At 48.3% G+C, this 23,208-nt stretch overlaps 1 protein-coding gene across 2 annotated transcripts in view; it reads left to right on the forward strand.

Moving 5' to 3' along the window:
• The window catches only part of Capn8 (calpain 8), a 71,778-nt gene that overhangs the window by 13,086 nt on the left and 35,484 nt on the right, over window positions 1-23,208 (forward strand). For both annotated transcript variants that reach the window (XM_076548122.1, XM_006988623.4), the window contains exons 3-6: window positions 19,827-19,945; window positions 20,453-20,586; window positions 21,488-21,656; window positions 22,391-22,474. In XM_076548122.1, the coding sequence (XP_076404237.1) occupies window positions 19,827-19,945; window positions 20,453-20,586; window positions 21,488-21,656; window positions 22,391-22,474 (506 nt within the window). The remainder of the gene's footprint in view (window positions 1-19,826; window positions 19,946-20,452; window positions 20,587-21,487; window positions 21,657-22,390; window positions 22,475-23,208) is intronic.

Consider the following 23,208-nt stretch of genomic DNA (forward strand, 5'->3'; position numbering starts at 1 on the left):
TTATCGAATAGAGTTTTATATTTGGTATTCATGTTTCAAAAAGGGAAGGAGCGAAACGTTCCATGTCCTCTAAAGATAAACGGAAGCCCGATAGCGATGACCTAAACTCATCACCCTCTCGGATGCAGACCCGGCATTGATTTTCTTCTGTGAGCCAGCACCTCCCCGTGGAGCAGGGCCTGGACTCCTGCAGCAGGGATGGGCATAAGCACTCGGCAGTAATTGAGAGCAGTGTCAGCAACCTTAAGACATCTTCTGATCTGCAATGTCCTTCCAGGACCGGGGCGAAGTAGATCAATTCACTAGGTCTGGATGCTTCCTTCTAACGAGCAACCGGGGAAGCTTCTGCTAGCACAAAGGACCAAACCGGCTCGTTGATTCTGGAGAGCAGAGGGTCAGAGCCCCGGGAGGCAGGAAAAACCGCAGAGGCCAGTTCCGTGTGAAGTGGGACGTTGGCAAGTTTGATGCTGACGGGGTCTTTTCTTCCTTCTGCTGTTGTCTCCTTCTGCTCTCAGTCTCCCATTCTGTTCCACTGTGACCCCTCACCTTTCTGTTTCGGACAAAGGTGCTGGGACAAGCACTAATGTTTGATGTGAGTGTGGCAGGGTGAGTTACTAAAGGATATTTGCATTGGCCATTATTCAAGAGCGTGGAAGAATTCCGTGTTACCTATTTCCTCCCGGTGGGATGAAGGTGCTGGAAAGCAGGGAGGACAGTCCCAGCCACTTCCCGTTTTCATACGGTAGGACAGTTGTCACAACTATATGAAGTATCACTTCCGCCCAATACTTTGTCCCTTTCTCATTTCGTTCCTTATGCTCCGTCTTTTAAGACATGAAGGAAGCACAAACATTGCAGTTTCTTTGTTTTGATCATTTTCAATATAATTGGGCTTTTTATTCTATGCATTTAGAAACATTATTCTGAGATCAAGCTTCTGGCTTCACTGAACTGCTGTTGGGATCATGTCACAGGCAAGGCGAAGGGCACTTACAATACTACAATATACCAGCCCACGTCTCCTGGTGAAAATTTGTCAGGAGGGCTGTGTGTGTGTGTGTGTGTGTGTGTGTGTGTGTGTGTGTGTGTGTGTGTGTATTCTTTATTTATGTGCTCATATAGAGTAGTTCTCAGCTGTAAAAGGTGCAGGTGAGCTTCTGAGTCTCCATGGAGACATTCTCTTCCCCCCAGGGGGAGGTGATGTGTGGGCCCAGGTAACAGGCTTCTCTCTAGGCTCTGTCTTGGCTGAGCAGCCTGAGTTGGGATGTATAAGCCATGTCCCAGAGTGTGGTGGATTCCTCTGCAGGGGCTCCATCTGAAATCCATCTACGCTGTTTTACATTCCTCAGATTCCACTGTTTGTGCCTCACAGGCAGCATGGCTATCTGCTTCCCACTTGTGGCTTGCATTTTGAGGGGGTCCCTTGGAGACCCAGAGAGGAAATTTTCATCACTGACAAACCATGATGGTTGGGCTTCTGTGCTCTGCCTGGTGCTTCAGAAACTCCCACCTCAGACACCAGGCCAAGTCACATGGCTGGTTAGAGGACATGGTTCCAGGAGGCTCTGGGCTATCTGAGGACAGAGAAGCTGATGGAGCGCTGAATACTGGAAATTCAATGTCCCAGTCCTCAGAAACTGGGGAGACCTGTGTGCGCAGGCTCCGGGGATGCTGTTGAACAGGAAAAGGTGGATGCAGGCTTGGGGCAGGCCAGCAAGGGTGAGGCCTTAGGCTGTACTCAGGTCCTTCACATTCAGGGAGCTCTGGGACTTTACTGGCAGCTCCAGCAATTACACCTGGGGTTGTAGTTCAGAGATGTATACTGCAGTCCCTGAGAAGCCAACTCCCACCATACAAGGACCGGAAGCAGGATCCACAAAAGCCTGGTCCTGCTGCAGTGAACTCAGCCACCTTTCACAGGGGATGACAGAGTTGTACTCTTCTTCCACGAGGCAGGCAGTCTGACACACAGAAGCAGACGCTGGTCAATGAGCCATTCAAGGCATCAGACTCTTTTGGATGCTTTCTCTTGCCTGGTCCCTTCCTGCCACCTCTTGACCGCCATCTCTGAAGTTCCTGGTCATCTTCGGCTGTGCTATCCCTTATCAGTTCCCAGAAACTGGTCAGGGCCTCCCCGGCAAGAGGCAGACTATGCTTCCCACAACCTCCTTCTATTCTCACATTTAGTTTGTAAAGTCACAGTAAGGTTCCTGTTGCCTTGGGGGCAGTGTGGTGGGCCACATCTATCTCCCTTCAAACATTAACTATTTGAGGGAAAGCATCCCTGCTCTACATCCTGGTTTCTCCTCACTCAAGTGCTTCAAGAGGCCCTACAGGATTGCCGCGGGCCTAGGCATTTGTTCCCTGACTGTATGACCCAGGAGCTGTCTGCACCACCCCCCCAGCCATGGTCCCTGATTCTGCAACAACTGCACCTCCAGGAAGAAGCTTCCCCTCAGTAAGACGGACATCCAGGAGTTGCTCACTCCCAGGCCAGTCTTAGCGTTCTCCTGTGCCCTTGTCTCTGTCTCGAGAACGGTGTCTCCGGTTCTTCCCAGGCCAGGGCCTGCATAGTCACCCATCACACTGGATGTGGAAAGACCCCTCACTCTGGGTCTTTCCTACCGTTGTCTCTCATCTCATTTGCTTGTCTAACCTCTTCTCACCAGCGTCTCCTTCTTCCCTGGGTCCTGGGAGCTAAAGTTGGGCGTGAGGGGGAGTGTAAAGAAGGACCAGCTCCGGGGGCTGTGACTTCAATGGCCGTGACTCCAGCACCCACAGGCGCTGCCTGAGTGGGCCAGGAGCAGGTAACTGGAGGGAGAGGTGGGGACTGTGGCAAACAGGAGAGACTGTGCAAAGGTGAAGCCATGTCCCAGTCTGAGCTGAAGTTGCCCGAAGGAGTGGGAGCCGGACCCTCTCTTTGTCCTCTCTGCATTATCCCCGTCCCTGCCTCCAGTGGTCTCCCTGTCACCACCCGGCTTCGCCTTCTTTAGGACACTTGTCGCCACCAGGCATATTATTTATTGCTTGTTTTTCTCGTTAAAACGTACCATGCATGATGTCAAAGATTTTCTTTGACACGTATTCTTAGGGCCAGGAGTCATACTCGGTCCAGAGTGGCTGCTCAGTGAGCGCTTGTGAAATGAGTTTGTAGAGGAAGTCTTGAGTAGCTTTGGGGTGACCATGCTTCCTCTGCAGGGGCCCCTTCCTCCCTGTTCAGGGTTCAGCTTTTTCCCTCTCTCCTTGTACTCTTACGAACTGTACTCAGGATATTTACCCAGCCTAAAAATGCCTTGTTTTTGATCTGTAACACTCTCTTGCACTTTGACCTGAGTTGTTTGCAGTCAGAGAGCCATCCTTACTTTCCAGGGAGACCCCCTGCTACCCTGTGTCCAACATGTGATATCCTCTAAGAACCCACATGCCACCCTTGGAAGCTTTACAGCCTGCCCACTGACTTCCCAGCACCATCCACTTCCCAGCCAGCTTTGGAGGGGGGGAGGCTTAAACAAAGCTGTCCCTGGCTTCAACTGTGGCTGGTGCTACTCACTGAGTCTTAGCACCTATCTATTCCCATTTTTCTCTTAACATTCAGTATTTCCCTGTTACACCTGTCTTATGGCATTTTGCTGTATTTTTTATTCCAAAGGACATTATAATTAAACACAGTAAGCAAACTAGGCACTTTGTGATGTGTTTACATAAACCCCAAATGCATTTGCCTAATAATGCCCCTGCTCTAGTGAATCAGTTTCATTTTTATAATCTACTAAGAAATTCTTTCTCTCTCAATGGCATTAAAGGTCTGATTTAAGTGTGTGTGTGTGGGGGGGGGGGGGGAGAAAGGCGGCATAGGAACTCCCTGAACAGTTTCATGCCAGAGAGTCTAATTTCTTCAACAATAGCTCAAATGAGGATTGGTCTACAGGGCTTCCTATGCGACTCCAAAGTACTCTGAAGTAATCCCAGGAAGTTCTCTTGGCTACGAAGTATTCTCTCTCTCTCTCTCTCTCTCTCTCTCTCTCTCTCTCTCTCTCTCCCTCCCTCCCTCCCTCCCTCCCTCCCTCCCTCCCTCCCTCCCTCCCTCCCCACTAGAAGATAAAGCCTTGCATTCACACATGGCTTGCTACTCTTTTCTGTTTTTTTCCTTTTTTGCGACTACATTTGGGGTACTCTATGGCTTCTGGAAGCAGAGACAGCCCCCATCCCCCAGACTCAGAACTGTCCTTGGGTAAACGCCATTATGTGTTATGGCTGTCCTCCATGCTGAGCTTGCCCACACTACTGTGGATCTGCTGTCAGGTCTGAGGAGCCTTTCCTGAGTCACCATGGGAACCGGGAGTGGAGGCGAGAGGCGACCTGTGGGGCAGCAGAAGTGGATTATTTAGTGTGTGTTATTATTATATGTAGTACATCTGGAAAGAGTTATTTTGAGGATATAAAAATTATAGTTGCAATGCAGGAGTATGCTGCCACCACTCAGGAAAAAACTCCAGGAGGACTCAGGGCAGAGTTCTGAAAGTAGCTGTCCTCCCAGGGTGACCACAGGACGCCATCTCCCATGGAGAACCTGGTGCCGGGCCCTTGAGGTTGTCTGGACATGTACAAAACACAGGATTGACTTTCGTCTCACTTCTAGATCAGTGATGTCTTGCTGTAATGTGGCCATGGGGTCAGGATGGGACTCCAGAAAGGCCCGCCAGACCCTTCACCTGCAGCTGCAGGGGTCGGTTGATGGTGTTGGGTCCAGGTTGGTGTGAGATGCTCGGAACGGGGAAGGAGCATGTGGTTTACCTGACATACCTGTCAGAGTCAGGAAGAACAGTCAGGGCTCTTGCATTCATTTGAAGGGGTAGTAAGTTTCTTTCTCATGCTAGGAAACAGGTAATGAGACAGGCCTTGTCTCTCCTCTTCTGGCCTGGGTAGGTGTGGGGAGTGGGTTCCTGGCGGCAGAAATCTGATCAAAGCCCTTTCACCTAGAAGAGCATGTGGTTAGGGGGATCTTCAAGGATGAGGTAAGGTAGGACAAATGGAGTAAGGCCCACAGAGGCTGCACACTGGCCAGATCCTGCTGGGCCCCGATGCTCTGTGGAGAATTGGAAGAATTCTGGACATTATTCCTAAGGATAATGGGGAACCACAAGGATTTTAAGCAGAAGAGTTTGTGGCCAGATGTGGAGTGCGGAGAATGGGAACCCTAGGCAGGACACATCTGCACCATGAGAAACCCTTGCTGTCCTCAGATAACCACAGGCATGGCCAGAACTGTAGAGTAACCCAGAAGTTCTCATTTCACAGCAAATGGTTTCTTTAAAAAGATGTGATTAGCACATCATTCTGATAAATGATAACAAGAGATTCTGAAACACTTTTTCATAGCTCACCATACTTAGGGGATCATTGCCATGCGAGACAAGGGCATCGCACCCTCGGTGTCTCATTTGGACTGTCAAAGCGAGATCTTGAAAGCTCTCAAGATTCTATGAGTTCTTCCAAGATCTCCCTTCACCCCTCAGCCCTTGCTCTACTCCCCTCCCAGGCATCTGTCCTGCCTGCAGTTGCTGAGGTTCCCCTTCCTCAGCTGGAACTCAGCTCTGTGGCTAATGGCACAGCCACTTCCCCAGCATCACCCCACACTGACAATGTGGCGAGTCATTCAGTGCCACTGTCTTAAGCTATGTGCGCTACGGTCACTAAACACCACAGACGGGGTAATCCGCAAATCACAGAAATGCACGTGGCCGAAAGGTCCATATCAAAACGCTGTAGGTTTGGCATCTCTGCCTCCAAGATGGCATTTTGTTGCTGTGTCCTCTTGGAAGGGGTGCACACCATGCCCTTGCATGACAACAGGCAGAAGGGAACAGAGGTGGCAGCCCTGTCAACTCTTGGGTAGCTAATCCCATTTGTGAGGGCTGACCTCCAAAGATTCGGTTTCCTGGGAATAAGCTCCAATGGGGAGTAAGTTCCGTGTGAATTTTGAAGCAGGCTCAGACGTTCAAACCATACCAGTCACTTTGGGCTGGCTTGGTTGGCACTCGTGTCAAGTGGAAGCAGGTGTTTGGGTGTATTCTTGTGTTGTGTGATCTTCTGTTTGTGTTCTGACAGAGATCAGAGGGCAGAGCCAGCCACTAGTCAGCCATAGAGGCCAGTGGTGGTGGCTCACATCTTTGATCTCAGCACTTGGGAGGCTCACGCCTTTAATCCCAGCACACTCGGAAGGTGGAGACAGGAATATAAGGTGGGCGGAAACAGGATCTCAGCCCCCATTTGGTCTGGGGATTGGTAGAGGTAAGAAGTCTCTAGTGGCTGCTGCTCTGCTTCTCTGATCTTTCAGGTTATTACCCCGATATTCGACTCTTGGTTTTTATTGATAAGACTAATTAGGATCATGCTTCATTTTTGTGTCTTGGTAATTTTTGTTATTTCCTAATTATGGCTCCTAGATCCTGACTATTTAGAGAAAAGGGTCCCTTGGGGTTGCAATATGAGAGATGATTGGAGGGAGGGGATTTTAGAGGCGTTTGGGACAAAAATCAAAAGCATTTGGGAAACAGCAGGATGTGGAGAAGGTGAGGGAGAAGTAAGCATTATGGCTCCCAGGCTGAGGATGGCAACACCAGTGGGGGCAGTGTTTGTTAGGGGGAGGAGCCTGAGTGGGGGCAGGCACGGGAGGGTGTGGGTCAGTCCAGGCACGGGTGTGTGTGGGTCAGTCCGGGCGCGGGTGGGCGGGGGTCAGTCCGGGCACGGGTGTGTGTGGGTCAGTCCGGGCACGGGTGTGTGTGGGTCAGTCCGGGCACGGGTGTGTGGGGGTCAGTCCGGGCACGGGTGGGTGGGGATCAGTCCGGGCATGGGTGGGCGGTGGTCAGGCAGAGCACGGGTGTGTGTGGGTCAGTCCGGACGCGGGTGGGCGGGGGTCAGTCCAGGCACGGGTGTGTGTGGGTCAGTCCGGGCACGGGTGTGTGTGGGTCAGTCCGGGCACGGGTGTGTGTGGGTCAGTCCGGGCACGGGTGTGTGGGGGTCAGTCCGGGCACGGGTGGGTGTAGGTCAGTCTACAGCTGTGCTTCCTGTGTCAAACTTTGGTGACTCAGGGAGACCACAACATCTTAATACCGTCGTTGTCAGCTTTGTTTACTTCTAGGTAATGGACACAACACAAATGTCTGCTGATTCAGTATTTCTTTTTGGGGGGACGCCCCGTGTTTGGGTTCATGGCTGGGTGATAATAGGGAATAATGGGGAGGCTTATTGAGGGCTTTCCATATGTCAGGCCTGAGCTAGATGCTGTCCACCTCTTACCTCATTCTTATCCTCCTAATAGCTCTAAGAGGTAGTGACGCTTTCATGTCTCTGCCAGGTAAGTAGATGCCATTATATGAGGTAGGTGGCAGGGTGAGCTCAGCGTTAATGAGGTGAGGAGAGGGCGTGTTCTGGAAGTGAATGGAAAGTGGAGTTGAGGCGAGGCTAAGAAGCTGTTTGTGGGAGGCAGAGAGGAGGGGCCAGTTCTTTGTGCAGGGGTGTAGGCATCTGCTTAAACGGTGATAATGATGCTGCTCTCAGCTCCTGGCCCTACAGGGTATGGGAGGAGCAGCAAGCTCACCCATCCACGCTGGACACCGAGTGTCTGACCATGGAGACAGCTTGGCTGGCCAGGGCCTCAGCTTTACTCATCTGCAAGTGGGCATTAAATTTGTAATCTACCTGTTCAAAGTGCATAGAGAGCCAAGTACAGGGGAGCTCTCTTCCATCTTAATGCTGTCTAATAATGAGGGGGTGGCATCCATGAGGGAGGGGACGGCGTCCATGAGGGAGGGGGCTGCTGGAGGACGAAGGGCTGAGCCTAGAATGAGTTTTCCTCATCTTTATTTTGCAAAAACTTGTTGGGGGAACCTTGGGGTTCCCCCATTCAAAATGTACTTCAGCAGGATTTGTGGCATGCGAGAGATGTTCAGATGTGCAAGGTCCGTTAATCCTAAGGACCTTTTGCAGGTTTGCAGGATGTGCGGGGGAGGGGGGCATTCTGAAGCCGACTCAGCAGGTGGGTGGTGACAGGGTGATCCCCTTAGAGCAGAGCCCCAGTGAGGGACTCACAGGAGCATATCTTTGTCCCCATATTGTCCCTTCAGGGAAGGTAAAGAGACCCCAAGACTCTGGCAGATACCTTTTTCCCCACCACCATGATTTTAGGAGGCAGGGAATACTTACTGTTTGTCCTGGATACAGGGAGGCCAAAGAATTTTCCATCTTGAGCAGAGAAGGAGTTGCTGGTTGGGGGAGACGTTAAGGTTGTTACCTAAGTGCATTTCCAGTTGCCTCCCCAGTAAACCTTCCTAGTCCCTGGATCGGTCACGAGGACATGTCTGATATCTCAAGCCGCTTTGATCCTCAAGAGCCCTGGCCAGGGAAGTGGGAAACTAAATGTACTCCAATCTGGTTTATAATTCTGTCCAATTTCAACAACTGTAACTGTAGTTCCAGCACGGCAGAGAGGTAAGTGCCCTTTGGCCCTCCTCTCTCAAGATGGTGTGAGGAGTGGGCTGCTGATGTGGGGGTGGCCTGGGTGGCCTCAGGGACCCTGTGCTCTGTTCCTTGCTGACATCAAGTAATAATCTCCTGTTCCTTTTCTTCTGAGGGCACAGGGAAACTGAGGGGGCTTCTGGAGAGTCAAATAGGAATCTCTGTCTGGTTGTGGTTTGTGCCTTTTCTAACCCAGGGAGTGGCCCGGGTCCACGCAGGACTCATGCTCTCCGTGTTGGCTTTCTCTGTGAACCAGCTGGAGTGGGAGCCCAGGGCCCCAGCTCACTTCAGCACACCCAGCCGCCTCATCCCTGCTCCAGAAATTTGAAGACCACACCCCACTACTCTCCCTCATTCTTCTTGTTTCTCTGGAGTTGTATTCGTGGATGGGGTCAGGGAGAAAGATGCTCGCTCCCCTATGGGAGAAGGCAAATCAAAGTATTTACCTGGGCTCCACAATACCATGCTTCCTGGTTCATATGACTCATGTCCATGTTCTATGTCATCTAAATAGATGTTCTCTCTATCCAACCGGAGATATGTAGTTATAAACACCTAATGATGGAGGCAGATTCTGAGACATCTACTGATATGCCAGTATTGAGTACTCACAAACCAAATGGTGAGGGTAATCCCTTGATGTCCTTAGGAGATGTAGTAAATGGAAATGTATGAAGCTGCCACTGGGTAACATGGGATAAAGTTTATAATAAATTCTACAAATAGGACTTCACACTAATGATTAAAAATTATAGTGTAGTAAATACACAAACCATAACATAGTCATTTATTGTTATCTAGTACTGTGTTCTATGTATAATTATACCTGCTAGCCTTTTGTAGGACTGGCCAGCCTCCACAAACAGGTATAATGGCTTGCATTAGACTACAATGGCTTCAGTGTTACTAGATGACAGGAAAATTTCAATTTCACGGGACTCCAACATGTATGTAGTCTGTGGCACTAAAAAACTATATATATATATATTGTTTTATATATATAGTTATAATGTTTTATATATATATTGTTAATATATTATAAATTGTTATATATTACATATATAATATATAACTTTAATATAAATTTCATAAACTGTATATTTACAGAATTAAATATATGTACTTTATACCTGAAAGAGAGCATGCCATTTTATATATTTTATAATATATTTGCATGTACACATATGTATCTCGGTACTAGCTGACCCTGTATGATAAGCTGTGGGGCACGGACTCATTTTAGGGAAGAAAAACTCTGAGGTTCACAGGAGCTCAGCAACTGCTTCTGGCTAGCCTGCACAAACACGTCTACCAGGTGGTGATACGTCTTAGGGAGTAAGCGACAATAATCTCAGAGTTAACAGGTGTCGCGAAGATGCCAAAAGCCAGAGCTGAGTTGGAATCAGGCGCCACCAGGCTGACCTGGGGAGAGCGCAAAGGTGAAGGGTGACCTCAGAGGATGGTCCAGGTCTACAGGTTGGGTGGGCTCAGAAGTGTCAAGCTTGTCTCTGTTCACAGGGGTGAAAGATGGTGTCTCTGTTGTTTGAAGAGAGCGAAGAATGACATGATTGTATGGCTTGAAGGGTCTAATGGAGGCCAAGAGGCCAACCACCCAAATCCAGGCGGAGTGACCTCCATGTACTAAGTTTTCAGAGAAATGGATGTTGGAAACTGGGTGAGATACACACATTGTTAGTTGGTGTGCGTGCCAGAGGGAGGACAGGGCAGGAACTTCCTTTAACACATAAAGATTTCTTTAACCAGAGCAGGCAGACACGATAAAAAGCAAGGGGAAGAAGAAAGCGGGTCTCAGAAAACTCCAGCGGCGTCAGGCAAAGACGTATTGTGAGAGTCACCACTAGTGACATTTGGAATATTAATAAACAGTATGGAACTGTGGCGGGAGCCATTCTGTTTGTCTGCCTTCCAGTGCGGGAGAGCACTCCTCAGACTTTCAGCTGTGGGTAAAGCTCTTATGAGAGAGAGAGAGAGAGAGAGAGAGAGAGAGAGAGAGAGAGAGAGAGAGAGAGCGCACATGTGTATGTTTGATTCCTGTTCCTTTCACCCAGAGGACATTTGGCAATATCTATACCAATTTCTGGTTGTCACATGGAGGGGCAGGGCACTGCAATTGGCATCCATCCAAATTCGGTCCACTGCTCAACATTCAAGATGGCTTCCACCACCATAAAATATCCATTCTATAATGTCAACCACACTGTGGCTGAGAACCCTACTCCAGCTCATTACACTTCTCTTATAAGAGCTTTACTCACCATGAGAGCAGCTCTGATATAAACCTGGTTCTTGTCTCACACAGCATTGCTGCATACCGCTTCATGTTTCTCTGTTGGAGAACCCTTTTGTAGAATGAGGACCTCCTAGATGTAGGACCTCCTAGATGGTCAAAGCATGCACATTCAAATCACTTCTGACAGATTCACCCAGAAGCGATGGGATGAATTGTGTGCTGGCATCTGGGAGGAGCATGAAGCCCACCATCTACCTCCAGCCAGCTTCCAGTCTAGGCAGAGAGACAGAAACTGTCAACAAAAGCAAAAGCAGCCAAGAGCAAATGTGTGTTCTAATGCAGTCAAAATGGCGTGGATGATACACTACGGCTTGAAAAGGCATGCTCGCCAACAGGACAGAGGAAGGATGCTTCTGTGATTGCTGCGCAGTGAAATGCAGAGCTAAATTGGTGCCCTATGTGTAAAAACATTTCAAACAGTCTTTTGGAGGAAGAGCAGGCAAAGGGTGCCTCAGCTGTGATAAAACATTGAATATAAATTTTAAAAAAGCAACAAGCATTTGTTAGTGGGGTCAAAATCTTCGCATTACATTTGAATGAGTAATCAGAGAGACTGTTTTTCTCAACTATTTTCAGCTTGCTAGGGTGTCCCATTTCTAGTGACAGTGAGTGGGAAGGAGGGAGGTAGAAACTAACCAATCAAAGGTATCCTGACTCTTCCTGTTTTGGGTTCTTGTCTCTTTGGAATATATATTCTTCCTTCAGTTATTCTATGTGAGAGCTATTATATGGATGGACGGTTTCTTTGTCCTTTTGAAATGCATGTTAAATTTCAACATCTGGTGTAGTAGTATCAGGAGTTGAGGATGTAAGGAGGTGATAAAGTCATGAGGGTGGAGCCCTTGTGAATGGGATCAGTGCCCTTTTAGAAGAACCTCTGGCGAGCTCTCTCTCCTCCCTTCCATCATGTCAGGATGTGGTAAGAAAGCACTCGTTTATGACCCAGGAGGAGATACCAAGTCTGCCTTCCAGCTTGCAGAACTGGGAGCAACAGATCAATGTTGCTCATAAACCACCTAGTACACTGGTTCTCACCCTGTGGGTTGTGACCCCCAGGGAGTGTGTGTGAATGACCCTTTCACAGGGGTTGCATATCAGATATTTATATTGCGATTTCATAACAGTAGCAAAACTGCAGTTATGAAGTAGCAATGGAAATAATTTTATGGTTGGAGGTCACCACACCATGAGGAACTGTATTCGAGGGTCACAGCATTAGGAAGGTTGAGGACCACTTGGTCGGCAGTGTTTTGTTTTAGCATCACAAGAGGACTAAAATAAAGTGGCAGCTCACTTCCTTAAGTCTTATTGCTTCCCAGGATGGTAGCTGGATACAACCAAGGCCAAAATAACCTGGCAATGAAGATAGACGGATGGTTTTTGTACAGCCTGGTGCTATCCTCCGGGTCCTTGCCGGCCTCTTGAAGAGGTGATAGTATATTGTATGGTCTCCTTTCCTGGTTCATCAGGGCCCAGCAGACCTGTCTCAGCTCTGTCTGAGTGCCCATGAACTCTACCCCCAGGAAACATCAGTTCTTCATCTGGTGCCTGACCCTGAGGCCACCCGGCAGCCTCTGCAGGGGCATGGACCCGCTTTTCTTTTCTCCTTGATTCAGATACCATGATAGTATCCTCTCCTGCTTCCTGTGCCTCAGCACTTCATGTTGCCATTTTCCCCTGACTCTAGATGTCCCAGTTGGCAGTAGAGCGTAGAGACTCTCTGTATGGGCTTCCTCTTCAAATTGTCTGGGGTCTTAATACCATTTCTCCTCCAGCCATTGCACTTCCTAAGGTGAGGAAGGTCCCTCCTACTGTGTTCCGATGTTTACCTTTCCCCCTTCCTCTTTCTCATCTGCCTGCAGTCTAGAAGAATCCCCACTCTACCTTGTGTTTGAGACATTCCTGTAAGCTTGAGTTCTTGCTACCTTTATCTTATAATAACGATGGTTATTGACACATGCAGGCTTTAATTTGTTTTTTTTTTATCATTGGTTTTTGTTTGTGTTTTGAGGCAGGCTTTTGCTATATTGTCCAGGCTAGTCTCCAGCAATCCTTCTGCCCCAGCTCCCTGGGCAGCTGGATATATAGAACATGTATAAAACAGCAGTGTCTCCGTTACTGTCTTCAATGATCTTTGCATTGCTAAATGCAGTGGTCGGTTTTCAGTCTTTAGCATCTCAAGTGTGTGTGCAATATCTGCCCCGCTGCTAACCTGTCTACCTCATGCCTTGCCCTCTTCCTTTGGTTGCCCGATGCCTCTTGCTCTTGCCCTGGCTGCTGCTTCTGAACCTTTTCTTCCCTGTGAGGAACTATAATTTAACAAGCTATAATGTAATGGCCACAAACTGTGTTCTAGTTTGTCTTGTAGTGAGTGGGGTCTTAGGGAGGTGCTGTCTCTTTCTGAGCCCACACAGTTAGTAAAAGGCAGAGATGGGAGTTATACCTACATCTTAGATTGTGTTCCCAGGAAGGGAATCATATCCCTTCACTAAAGTCAGCTTGAAAGGGCTAGGAATCTCTTTCCCCTTGGCTCTTTCAAAGAAGCACCCTTAGCCTTGAGTGGGATTTCCTATTCTGGGTCACATTCTCCATGAAACCCAAAGAGGTCAACAAGCAGTATCCCTCTCTTGATCTCCAGTAAGTTTCCTTTGAAACGTGTCATGCCTGGGTGGGTAACCTGTCTTGAGCATTATTTTTGAAAAATTATTTTGGTGTGTATGTGCTTGCATGAGTTCATGTGCGTCACACTGGTCCAGGAGCCCATTGAGGCCCAAAGAGGGCATTGGATTCACTGGTACTAGAGTTGTGGGTGGTTCTGGGGCACTAGGTGGGTGCTAGGAATTGAACCCTGGTCTTCTGGAAGAGCCGTGAGTGCTCTGAACTGCTGAATCATCTCTCCAGCCTGGAGAACTTTATCTTAAAGACAAAGTTCTTCCTAACCTGTGATGAGAGCAAGGCTCTTAGGTCCCTCGGGCTTGCCTTGTGGATGTGCTTGGCCTGGTAAATGTTTTCATCTGCCAAGCCTTGTCCTTCCCAAGGTTCCTCAGGCACCCACTCTATTACCAAAGCCTCTGCGGCTAGAGACACTAGTGGGAAAGGCTGGCTCCAGTGCGCCCTCTAGTGAATTTATTAATGTGCAATCTTCCAAGACCGAGTTCATTCTGTTGGATAAAGAGAAGGCAGGTCCTTCACTTCTCTTCAGTTCAGTCTTGTCTGTTAGTTCTGCTCAGCTGGGCCAGGGGAATCCCAGACTCCTCTGTCCAATTCTTTAATTTCTCCCTCTCCTTGACAATATGTGTGGTGTCATTTCTTTTTGTCTCTCCACATGTATCTCCGTCTCTGCGCCTCTGTCTCTCTCCCTCCCCAAGTCACCTGGACTCAGAACAGTTCTTTCCATTGCTGTAGCTTGGATAGTTAGTCCCCACTGAGATTCTTGAGGTGTGCTGGTTTGGGGGAGGAAAGGCCCCTCAAGTGATGCAGTCATGTAGAGGGATTGGTGCCTTTTTCTAGAGAATGAGTTAGCCATCACGGGACAGCGGCCTTATTTTCTCTCCTCTGCATGCACCACCTTGCCTGTCTGCTTGCTGCCATGAGTTGAAGCAACCTCAGACATTTGCTGGTGTCATGCTCGTAGGTTTCCCAGACTCCCAAAACCATGAGCTAACTATAGCCCTTTCCTTTTGACATCACCCCGGCTCAGGCATTCTGTTATAGTAAGGAAAAAATGAAGAGTGATGCCCATGTCACCGTCTCGGTCTCATTCCTGATGCTGTGGTAAAATACACCACCTAGAGCGTCGTTAACGAAGAAAAGGTCTCTTTGGCTGCAGCTCCGGGCTCCAGTCCTTCATTGTGGGCAAGTCAAGACAGGAACTCGAAGCAGCTGGTGACATCCGCCATCAAGAGCTGAGAAAGAGCGTATGACTGCTGTGTTCTGTGTTCCCTGCTCTCATGCAGTGTAGGACTCAAAGCCAGGGAACGGTGCCATCCACTCTTAGGCTGGGTCTTCCCACATCAGTATCATGATCAAGCCTCCCCCCGCCCCCCGCCCCAGGCATGCCCACAGACAACCCAATCTAGTCAGTTCCTCACTGACTCTTATTAGGTGATTCTATGCTGTGCCACACTGACAATTAAAACGAACCAACCATCACAGTCCCTCACCAAAGCATCCGTTCTGACCCCTGAAGCATTTCTGTGCTTGTTGGGGTTGAGGGAGCGCCTGGGCTTCCTCAGCAAGCTCCTCCTCACTGTTTCTGTTGATTGGAGTCTACATGCAAATGTTGCTCTCTGTAATTCCATACACTATGATCCTTTGTAGAGATCATCCGGACATCCAGCCAGGATCCCTACAACACAGCCAGCCCAACCAGTGTATAGAATAATGTGTATATTTCAACTATCCCTAATCCTAATAGTTTAAAGAAGTCCTTTAGTGGAGCTCTTTCAGAACCAATTTATAGGGCATACTAATCACTTTGTTAGTGTATCAGGAAAATGTTGGCTGCAAGCAGTATTGAACCTAACTGTAATGGCTTAAACAAGTTGGGATGAGGGGCGGATATCTCTTTTGTAACAGGAGCCTGGAGGTGGGTAGCCCTGGGCTAATTCTTAGAAACCCAGAGACACACTGGGCTTCTGCTCTGTTCTCTCAAGTGTGTTGACTTTCATCCCACGCTCTAGGGTTTATGAGAGGTCTCTGGATCTCCAGGCATAAGGCAGACTTCCTAGGTAAGAGGATGGGAAGAACAGTGAGCAGAAGGATTGTGGTAGGCAAATCTGCCACACTCCATCAGGAAAGCAGGTGCTTTTACCAAATTCCCACTTCAAACTCAAATTCTTGGGAACGCTAACCATGGTGACCACCAGCTAGGAGGTGGCTGAAGAGAAGACGTTTGTCTGTGGAGACATTTCCAGGCTTTCTTGTCTACTTTATCTGCCAACAAACGTAGATCCCAAAGCTCCATGACTGCTTTTGTAAATCAAATCCACGTTCAGAGATGAAGGCATACCCCTCAAACAAGTGTCTCGGGTATTTTGAGCAGGAGAGTAAATGTCTGTCATTCCAAGAGTACCTTTGAAAGGAAGCACATTCATTTGGGCACTTTAGAAAAAGCATCCTGGAAAGAGCGTCCCCTCATGCTTTATGTAGTAATTGGCAGGGACCCAAATGTCTATACCTATGGCATTTCTTTGTGCTTACTGCAGCATCTGGGTGGACTCTGCGAAATGTCAGGAGGGAGGAAAAGAAAGAAAACATTACACTCTTTCTTGGCTGGGCAGACCTGTTAGATGTGAGCCACCGAGGGATGTTTTCTGGCATGTGCTATCGGAGTGTCGAGGAAGAGCCTGGAGTGGGGTGTTTCGGCAGCTTAGATTGGGAGTGGCAATCTTCTCGACAGAAGGGAGCCTCTCTGGTTTCCTTGAGAAGCCGCCTACCTCAGAGACACCACAGAGCATTCATTCTGTCCCTTCTCCAGGGACTGCGCCCATCTCACCTGCTGTCTCCTTCTGTGAGGTTCAATGCATGGCCATGTTTACTTCATCCCAACCCTAGGATTCCCAGGTCAAAGCATGTGTCGTGCTGTTGTTGACTCACAAAGGGACAGAACATGATTCATGAATTCCTTTGGTCATTTACTGACATGTTTTTATTTGTCAAATATTTACTGGGTCTCCTCTGTTTGTCAGCTACTGCCAGGGTTGCTACCAGGAGAGACTCCATGTTCCTGCTTGGCAGGAAGAGATCTGAGAGGAACAGGGAGGAGAGACAGATGTATCATCAGGCAGCCTTGGCACAAGCTAGGAGCCCTGTGGAGGGAGGGCTTGGGGGTTTGGGATTAATCAGGGATGGTAAGGAATGTGCCATCATGGAACCTCCATGTGAGTGGATTTAGGATCAGCTGAGAGGGATAAATAATGTCTCCAGAACATACAAAGAACAAATGAGGTGCCTTCTGAGCAGACCTCAAGGCAGGCTTTATGGAGAGGGTAAAGACCCAACTGGTCAGGTTGAAGGAAGCACTGTACAGACAGATGGGACAGGTAAGGAGAGGAAGGTAAGAAAAAAGATCAGGTTGGACCGGAATCTGAACTCACAGTGGGAGGGAGACCAGGCAGGTAGGGCGGAGGCATTTTGGGGAAAGGTTTGTATTTTGTTTCTAAGCAAAGAAATGACATTATACCATGAGTTCTTAGGAAGAAATTGAGCTGAGGGGAACCAAGCGGGGAAAAGGAAATCGTTTCCACTCTTGGGACATTGCTTGTTAAACAAGTTTTACCCCTGCTGAGGTTCTCTGTAGCAAGGAACAGTGTAGCCCAACGTTTTCATACAAGTGCTGTTTCCATGCTCACCTTGAACTTCACCTTGAACCCCTAATAATCTCAGGAATAGCGTTTGTTGGTAAAGATCAGGTTACTTACTTCAAAAATCAGAAAAATCCTTCAAAGAGTAAGCATGTGTGCGTGCGTGCGTGCGTGCGTGCGTGCGTGCGTGCGTGTGTATGAGAGGGTAGGAGGAGACTGAAGAAGAAAATAGTTTGGGATGTAATCTTGAGCCTCTGTGTTTTGAGAAAGGTTGGGGGTGGCATTGGGATGGAGCTCTTGCTGGGGGTGACAGACCCTCAGAGGAGGGTCCTGGGTCAAAATTTGACTGCTTGCTAAAGCAGTCTGAGTGTGAACAACCAAGTGTGTTCACTCTTGGCTTGTGGAAGCAGCCCCACAGTTAAGATGAAAATGTGAAGTTAGGAAAGAACCTGGGTGACCTTTCAAACGTCCTCAGGCCTTTTATCTGAAAGTCAAGCATATTTATTGATTTACTAGAATATCTTTTATCTATTATTTGACAATTTCATACATGTACATAATGTCTCTGGATCATATCCGTCTTGACCCCCTTCCAACTCTTCCCAGACACCCCTCAACACACCCCTCCCATCTTCATGTCCTGTCCTTTCCTTTTTATTAGATTTATTTTATTTTATGTAGATGGGAGTTTGCCTGCATGTACATATGTGCAGTGTGTGTGTGTGTGTGTGTGTGTGTGTGTGTGTGTGTGTGTGTGTGTGTAAGGAGCGTTGTAAGCCACCATGTGGGTGCTGTGAACCCAACTTGTGTCCTCTGCAAGATCAGGGAGTGCTCTTAACTGCTGAGTCATCTCTCCAGCCTTCTCCTCCCTCTCTCCCTCCCTTCCTCCCTCCCTCCCTCCCTCCCTCCCTCCCTCCCTCCCTCCCTCCCTCCCTCCCTCCCACAAATATAACCCACCAAATCTAACAAGTGCTGTGTGCTGACTGTTGACTGACCTTGTTGGTTTGACTTGGTCCAGGTCTTGTGCAGGAACCAGAGTGCTGTGACTTCATGAATGCCATGGCCTTGCTGGGGAAGGATTGATATATATGTGCCACTTAGGACCGAATACTCAACAGTCTCTCAGACTCAGCGCTTTGACCACCTGAGTCTCACTGGGGCCTACTGTAGAAAGGGGCTTTTCTGGCTAGGGCTGAGAGGGTCTAATGTTTCTCATGGGGACAGTGATGTCTGGAGCACCCAGGAGGTGTTAGAGCTAGAAGAACCAGATGAATAAGAGAAACAAGGACTGCTTCACTGAACCCCAGACTCCTAGAGCCTGGGGTCCGCAGTGAAGTGGAAAGAGGCAGGATTGGGGGGTATGATGGCATATTGTTTCATACAATGTGAGGGACAGTAAGGACATTTTGCCCTCCGACTCCACAGTACCATGAATATATACACAAGTGTGAGCAGAATTATATAGCTTCCAGGGTGCTTGCCCCTCCCACTCAGCTGGTTAAGGTAAGCATGTGGTGTCTGGGGCTGTGACTCATCAGTTGATCTTGTCACTGACAGTCATCGATGCTGTCTCCGGAGGTGGCTTTCGGGAGCCTGGGAGGTCTGTCTCATGCAGAAGGGCATTTTCAATCTGCTTCTAAATTTACTCAGACATCAAAGTGACCAACACCAAGCCCGGGGATGTTTAACCTCTCTTGACTTTCACTTCTTCTGCTTTAAATTATGGTGATTTCGTGCTCATCACTATCACAAGGGAATTATAACCAAGGCTCTCGTGGTGAACTCTGAAATATAAAAGGACCATTATACTCTACACAGATCATGCAGAATCAACTATCATTACTCAAGGCCATAGTGGGAAAGGATCGATCGCTCATTCATTCACTCACTCACTCACTTGCATACCTTATGTGCTCCTGAATAGCTTCAGTGTTCTTCCCAACCAAATGAATCTGAGTTGACAACAAATGGGACAGAAGGACAAATTCCTTCCTTCCTTCCTTCCTTCCTTCCTTCCTTCCTTCCTTCCTTCCTTCCTTCCTTCCTTCCTTCCTTCCTTCCTTCCTCTCTCTCTCTCTCTCTCTCTCTCTCTCTCTCTCTCTCTCTCTCTCTCTCTTTCTTTTTCTCTCTATTTCCATTCCACTGACTGGGAACCTGGGAACTGTGAAGTGGTCAGCATGTAAGGCACAGCAATAGGGATGAACAGAGTTTCCACGCCTGAGGAAAACCCTCCCAGTGAGGCCTCAGGAGCTGCATGTGTGTGCACTTCAGCCATGAGAGGAGACTCTGCATGCGTGACTTAGGTGAGGGTGTTGTGCTCTTTGGTTGACTGTGCGCTTCCAAGACTCAATGCTGGGCCCCAAGCCCGGTGTGACCATGCTAAGGAGTGGACCGTGGACACCGGTGGTCCTCTAATGGGGTGGGAGAATTAGCCAGGTCCTTCAGCCCGCTCACTTTCCTGTCGTGCGTAAACCAGCATCAAGCAGAGAAGTAGAAATAGAGAGGGACTCTCACCGATACCAATTCTGTCGGCTTCTTGAACTTTGATAAGTACATTTCTATTGTTGATACATAACCCATGCTCCGGAATTGTATTACAGCCAAAGTCAGTCTACAACAGACATGAACTCTGGAGTGATGGGGACCGGGAGGGCCTGGCCTGACAGACTTTGGTCTCCTCTGATTCCTTGCAGGTGACTGTTGGCTTCTGGCAGCCATTGCCTCCCTCACCTTGAGTGAAAAGCTGCTTTACCGAGTGGTTCCCAGGGACCAGAGCTTCCAGAAGAACTATGCAGGCATTTTCCATTTCCAGGTAGTAGGCCTTGCTTGTGACCTTGGCCACCACTTTTGTAACTTAGTTATTTCTTCAAATCTGTGGGTTCAGAAACTTTGGAAGCGAGGCCAATACTGACGTTAGATTATCCCTCTGGGTGACTTGGGTAGACACTCCTGGTTGAAAACCATTCCTTTATACATCTATCCAATCTTCTTCTTTTCCTTTCCCTCTTCCCTCAGGCCATGGGGCCGTAAGGGAATCACTCTGGACTAAGGACCAGGAGATGTGAGCCTGAGCCACCCACTCTGGCTCCTGGGTGATACTGAGCAAGCTCTCTTCTCCACAGACTCCCAGAAAGACTGGATGTTTCTTGGTGCCTGTGGCATCTCCTGTGTTTGGATGAGGTGTAAACCCTCTCAGGGCATTTAAGGTTCACAAAGCCTGGAGACTAGCTCGCTGACAGCTGAGACCCCATGCAAGGAGGCTGCTGAAGGACCCTTCTCTGCTTCTGCATGTGATAGGTGTTATGTTTTCCACCCCCAGTTCTGGCAGTACGGAGAGTGGGTGGAGGTGGTCATTGACGACAGGCTCCCCACCAAGAATGGACAACTGCTCTTTCTACACTCGGAAGAAGGCAGTGAATTCTGGAGTGCTTTACTGGAGAAAGCCTATGCCAAGTAAGTGAGGTGGTGAGGAACCAGAAGGCCCTGGGGCCTCCCTGAAGGCTCTCACCTGACCTCCTGCTCAGGATGTGACAGCCACATTTTCCCCAGCATCCAGACATGCCCAGGCTAGACTGAAAGCACCCTTCTGAAGAGAAATGGAAATTTGGGCTGGGAGTTTAAGATCTCATCTCTGGGGCTGGAGAGGTAGCTCAGTGATAGAATGCTTGCCCAGCATGCATAAGGCCCTGGTTCAATACTCGATACACCACAAACATAAACACATTATATGTATATAGAGATCCTAACTCTATCTCATTAAGACTGTCTCTCTAGCTATTACATTTTCCTCTCTCAGACCCCCTGGTAAGATCTTGGGGCAGAATGAATGTTTATGTGATGATGATGATGATGAAGAAGGGTTTTTAGCTACCAAACTCAACAAAGTTTCTGCTCATTCCTTGAGTGTCATGTTCCTAACTGATATTCAAAGTTGAAAGGCTTCTTTGAATTAGTCTTGTTTGCTATCACTCTGTTCTGACACCCCAATAATTTTCTCGTTGTTATGGTAATCCTTAACAGATACCCCTCAGCCTCAAGGGAAGGCTCCCCATTCCTAGCTGTGCTGGACACCCTGAAACCCAAGCAGTTAGGGCCAATTCTGGAAGGGTTTTTGGTTTTGAAAGGGAGTGGGAGACCTGGAGAGGGGCTGCCTGAGGATCTGTTCCTAGTGAAATCCTGGGGTGTCTGTCTAAAACAGTGGCCTGTGCGTGTGCTAGGCTCCTGGTCAAAGCTGGCCAAGGTCTTTCCCTGGCCCTCTGGCCTATGTCCTGACACTGTCCCTTTCCAGTCCGTGGTTCCCTTATTAGGTTGCTCATGACTGTGGGTGGTGTTTATTTTCTTTCTTTTTCAATAGGCTCAATGGTTCCTATGAGGCTCTTGCTGGAGGCTCCACCGTTGAGGGCTTTGAAGACTTCACAGGTGGCATCTCTGAGTTTTATGACTTGAGGAAGGCCCCAGGCAATCTGTACCACATCATCCGGAAGGCCCTCCGTGCGGGATCTCTGTTGGGCTGCTCCATTGATGTGAGCCTCAACTCTTCCCTTTTTCTCTTTTCTCTGGTGACATGTCGGTTTACAGTGTACAGGAACTGGTGAAGACCTCATGAATGGGTGGGAACTAGGCTTAGTCACATTTTAAGATTATGTTTTGCTGGTAACTGTTGGAGCCACTTTAGTATGGCTAGGCTCCTCACGAGAGCACAGCCTTGTCTCCTGGATCCTAGGCCCTATCTACTTACCCTCTGCTTGCCAAATCATCTTATTCTTTGGGAAAACAAATTGGCAGCTGACAATATTTGATGGACTTGGAGATGCCTGAAGAAAAGAGGAGGGTCCAGCCCTGACAGGAAGATTGGCTGTATGGAATGCCAATGTGGCCTTAGAGATCAGGTCTAGAAGCCATCAACCTGAGGGCCGGTTGTTATCTATCTATCCAGATGCTCTCTCTTCCTCTCTGGCTGTCATGATGGGTAGTTTCATTTGTTTGTTTGTTTGTTTGTTTGTTTGTTTGTTTGTTTCTGAAACAGTGTAACTATGCTCTCAGTCACACTCTAGGCTCCGCAGCCACTCACTACCTGCCTGGCTTGTTAAAAGGGGTTGTCTAGAGATGGGTCTCTCTGTCCGTGAGTTGTTGCTGCCCCTGTACTCTTCCCGCCTGGGAGAGCCCTGGCTGTGTGGTGTACTTTTAGAAAGCACTGTAGTGCTGACTTTAAAGAGGTCAGTGTCAGCCTCCCTGACTGGACTCTCTCCTTGACCAGGCCTCAGGCGCAGCCGAAGCAGAAGCCGTCACCTGGCAAAAGCTGGTTAAGGGTCACGCATACTCTGTTACCGGAGTCGAGGAGGTAGGATGGGGTTAATATGAAATCTGGGGTGTCCCAAGAAAGTGCTAGGATATCCCGCTGAGAAGTTTTGAGTTGCCTTTGAGCTTTCCTGTTTACTCAGGGCAAGTTTCTCTCTGGATGCAGAGCCCCAGACAGATGTGCAGTTAACTTGTGTTCACTACAGGGTACCCGCAACTCTTAGCTTCTCAGAGGACGGTGTCTGAGCCACCCTCACCCCAGCTGTCTGTCTTTAATTAAATTTGCCTCTTTTCCGAGGTGTGATCAGAAAAGTTACGGGGACTATCAGTTAGATTCTACACACATTCCAAACAAATGTTCATATGGGCAAAGCAGTATGAACTCATAGGAGTCCCTAAAAGAAGAAAGAATTTCTACTCCAGTGTTCAGGATGATATTTAATAATGAGAAGGCACATAGATACTCTTCATTCTCTGGCCCCAGCACGGCCTATAATATTCATGATTTTTATTTCATATGGTCTACCTACATCCAAATGGGGTTTGAATAATTTGGTTTATAGTTAAAAGCATAGATATAAGTGGACGATAAGATAAATGTAAAACACATCAACCCAGAAAGTGTCACAACTGAGAAATACATTTTCTTTGGGTTTTCCAGTGATTGTGCAGAAATAGCCACACACTGAGTACTCCAGCTCTCACTGCTTATTGTAATGATGACAGTACTCACTACACATCTTTCTATTGAATGTGGTATTGTTAAATCAAGTCAAC

The sequence above is a fragment of the Peromyscus maniculatus genome, chromosome 11 (genome assembly GCF_049852395.1).
Source record: "Peromyscus maniculatus bairdii isolate BWxNUB_F1_BW_parent chromosome 11, HU_Pman_BW_mat_3.1, whole genome shotgun sequence".
Lineage (NCBI taxonomy): Eukaryota > Metazoa > Chordata > Mammalia > Rodentia > Cricetidae > Peromyscus > Peromyscus maniculatus.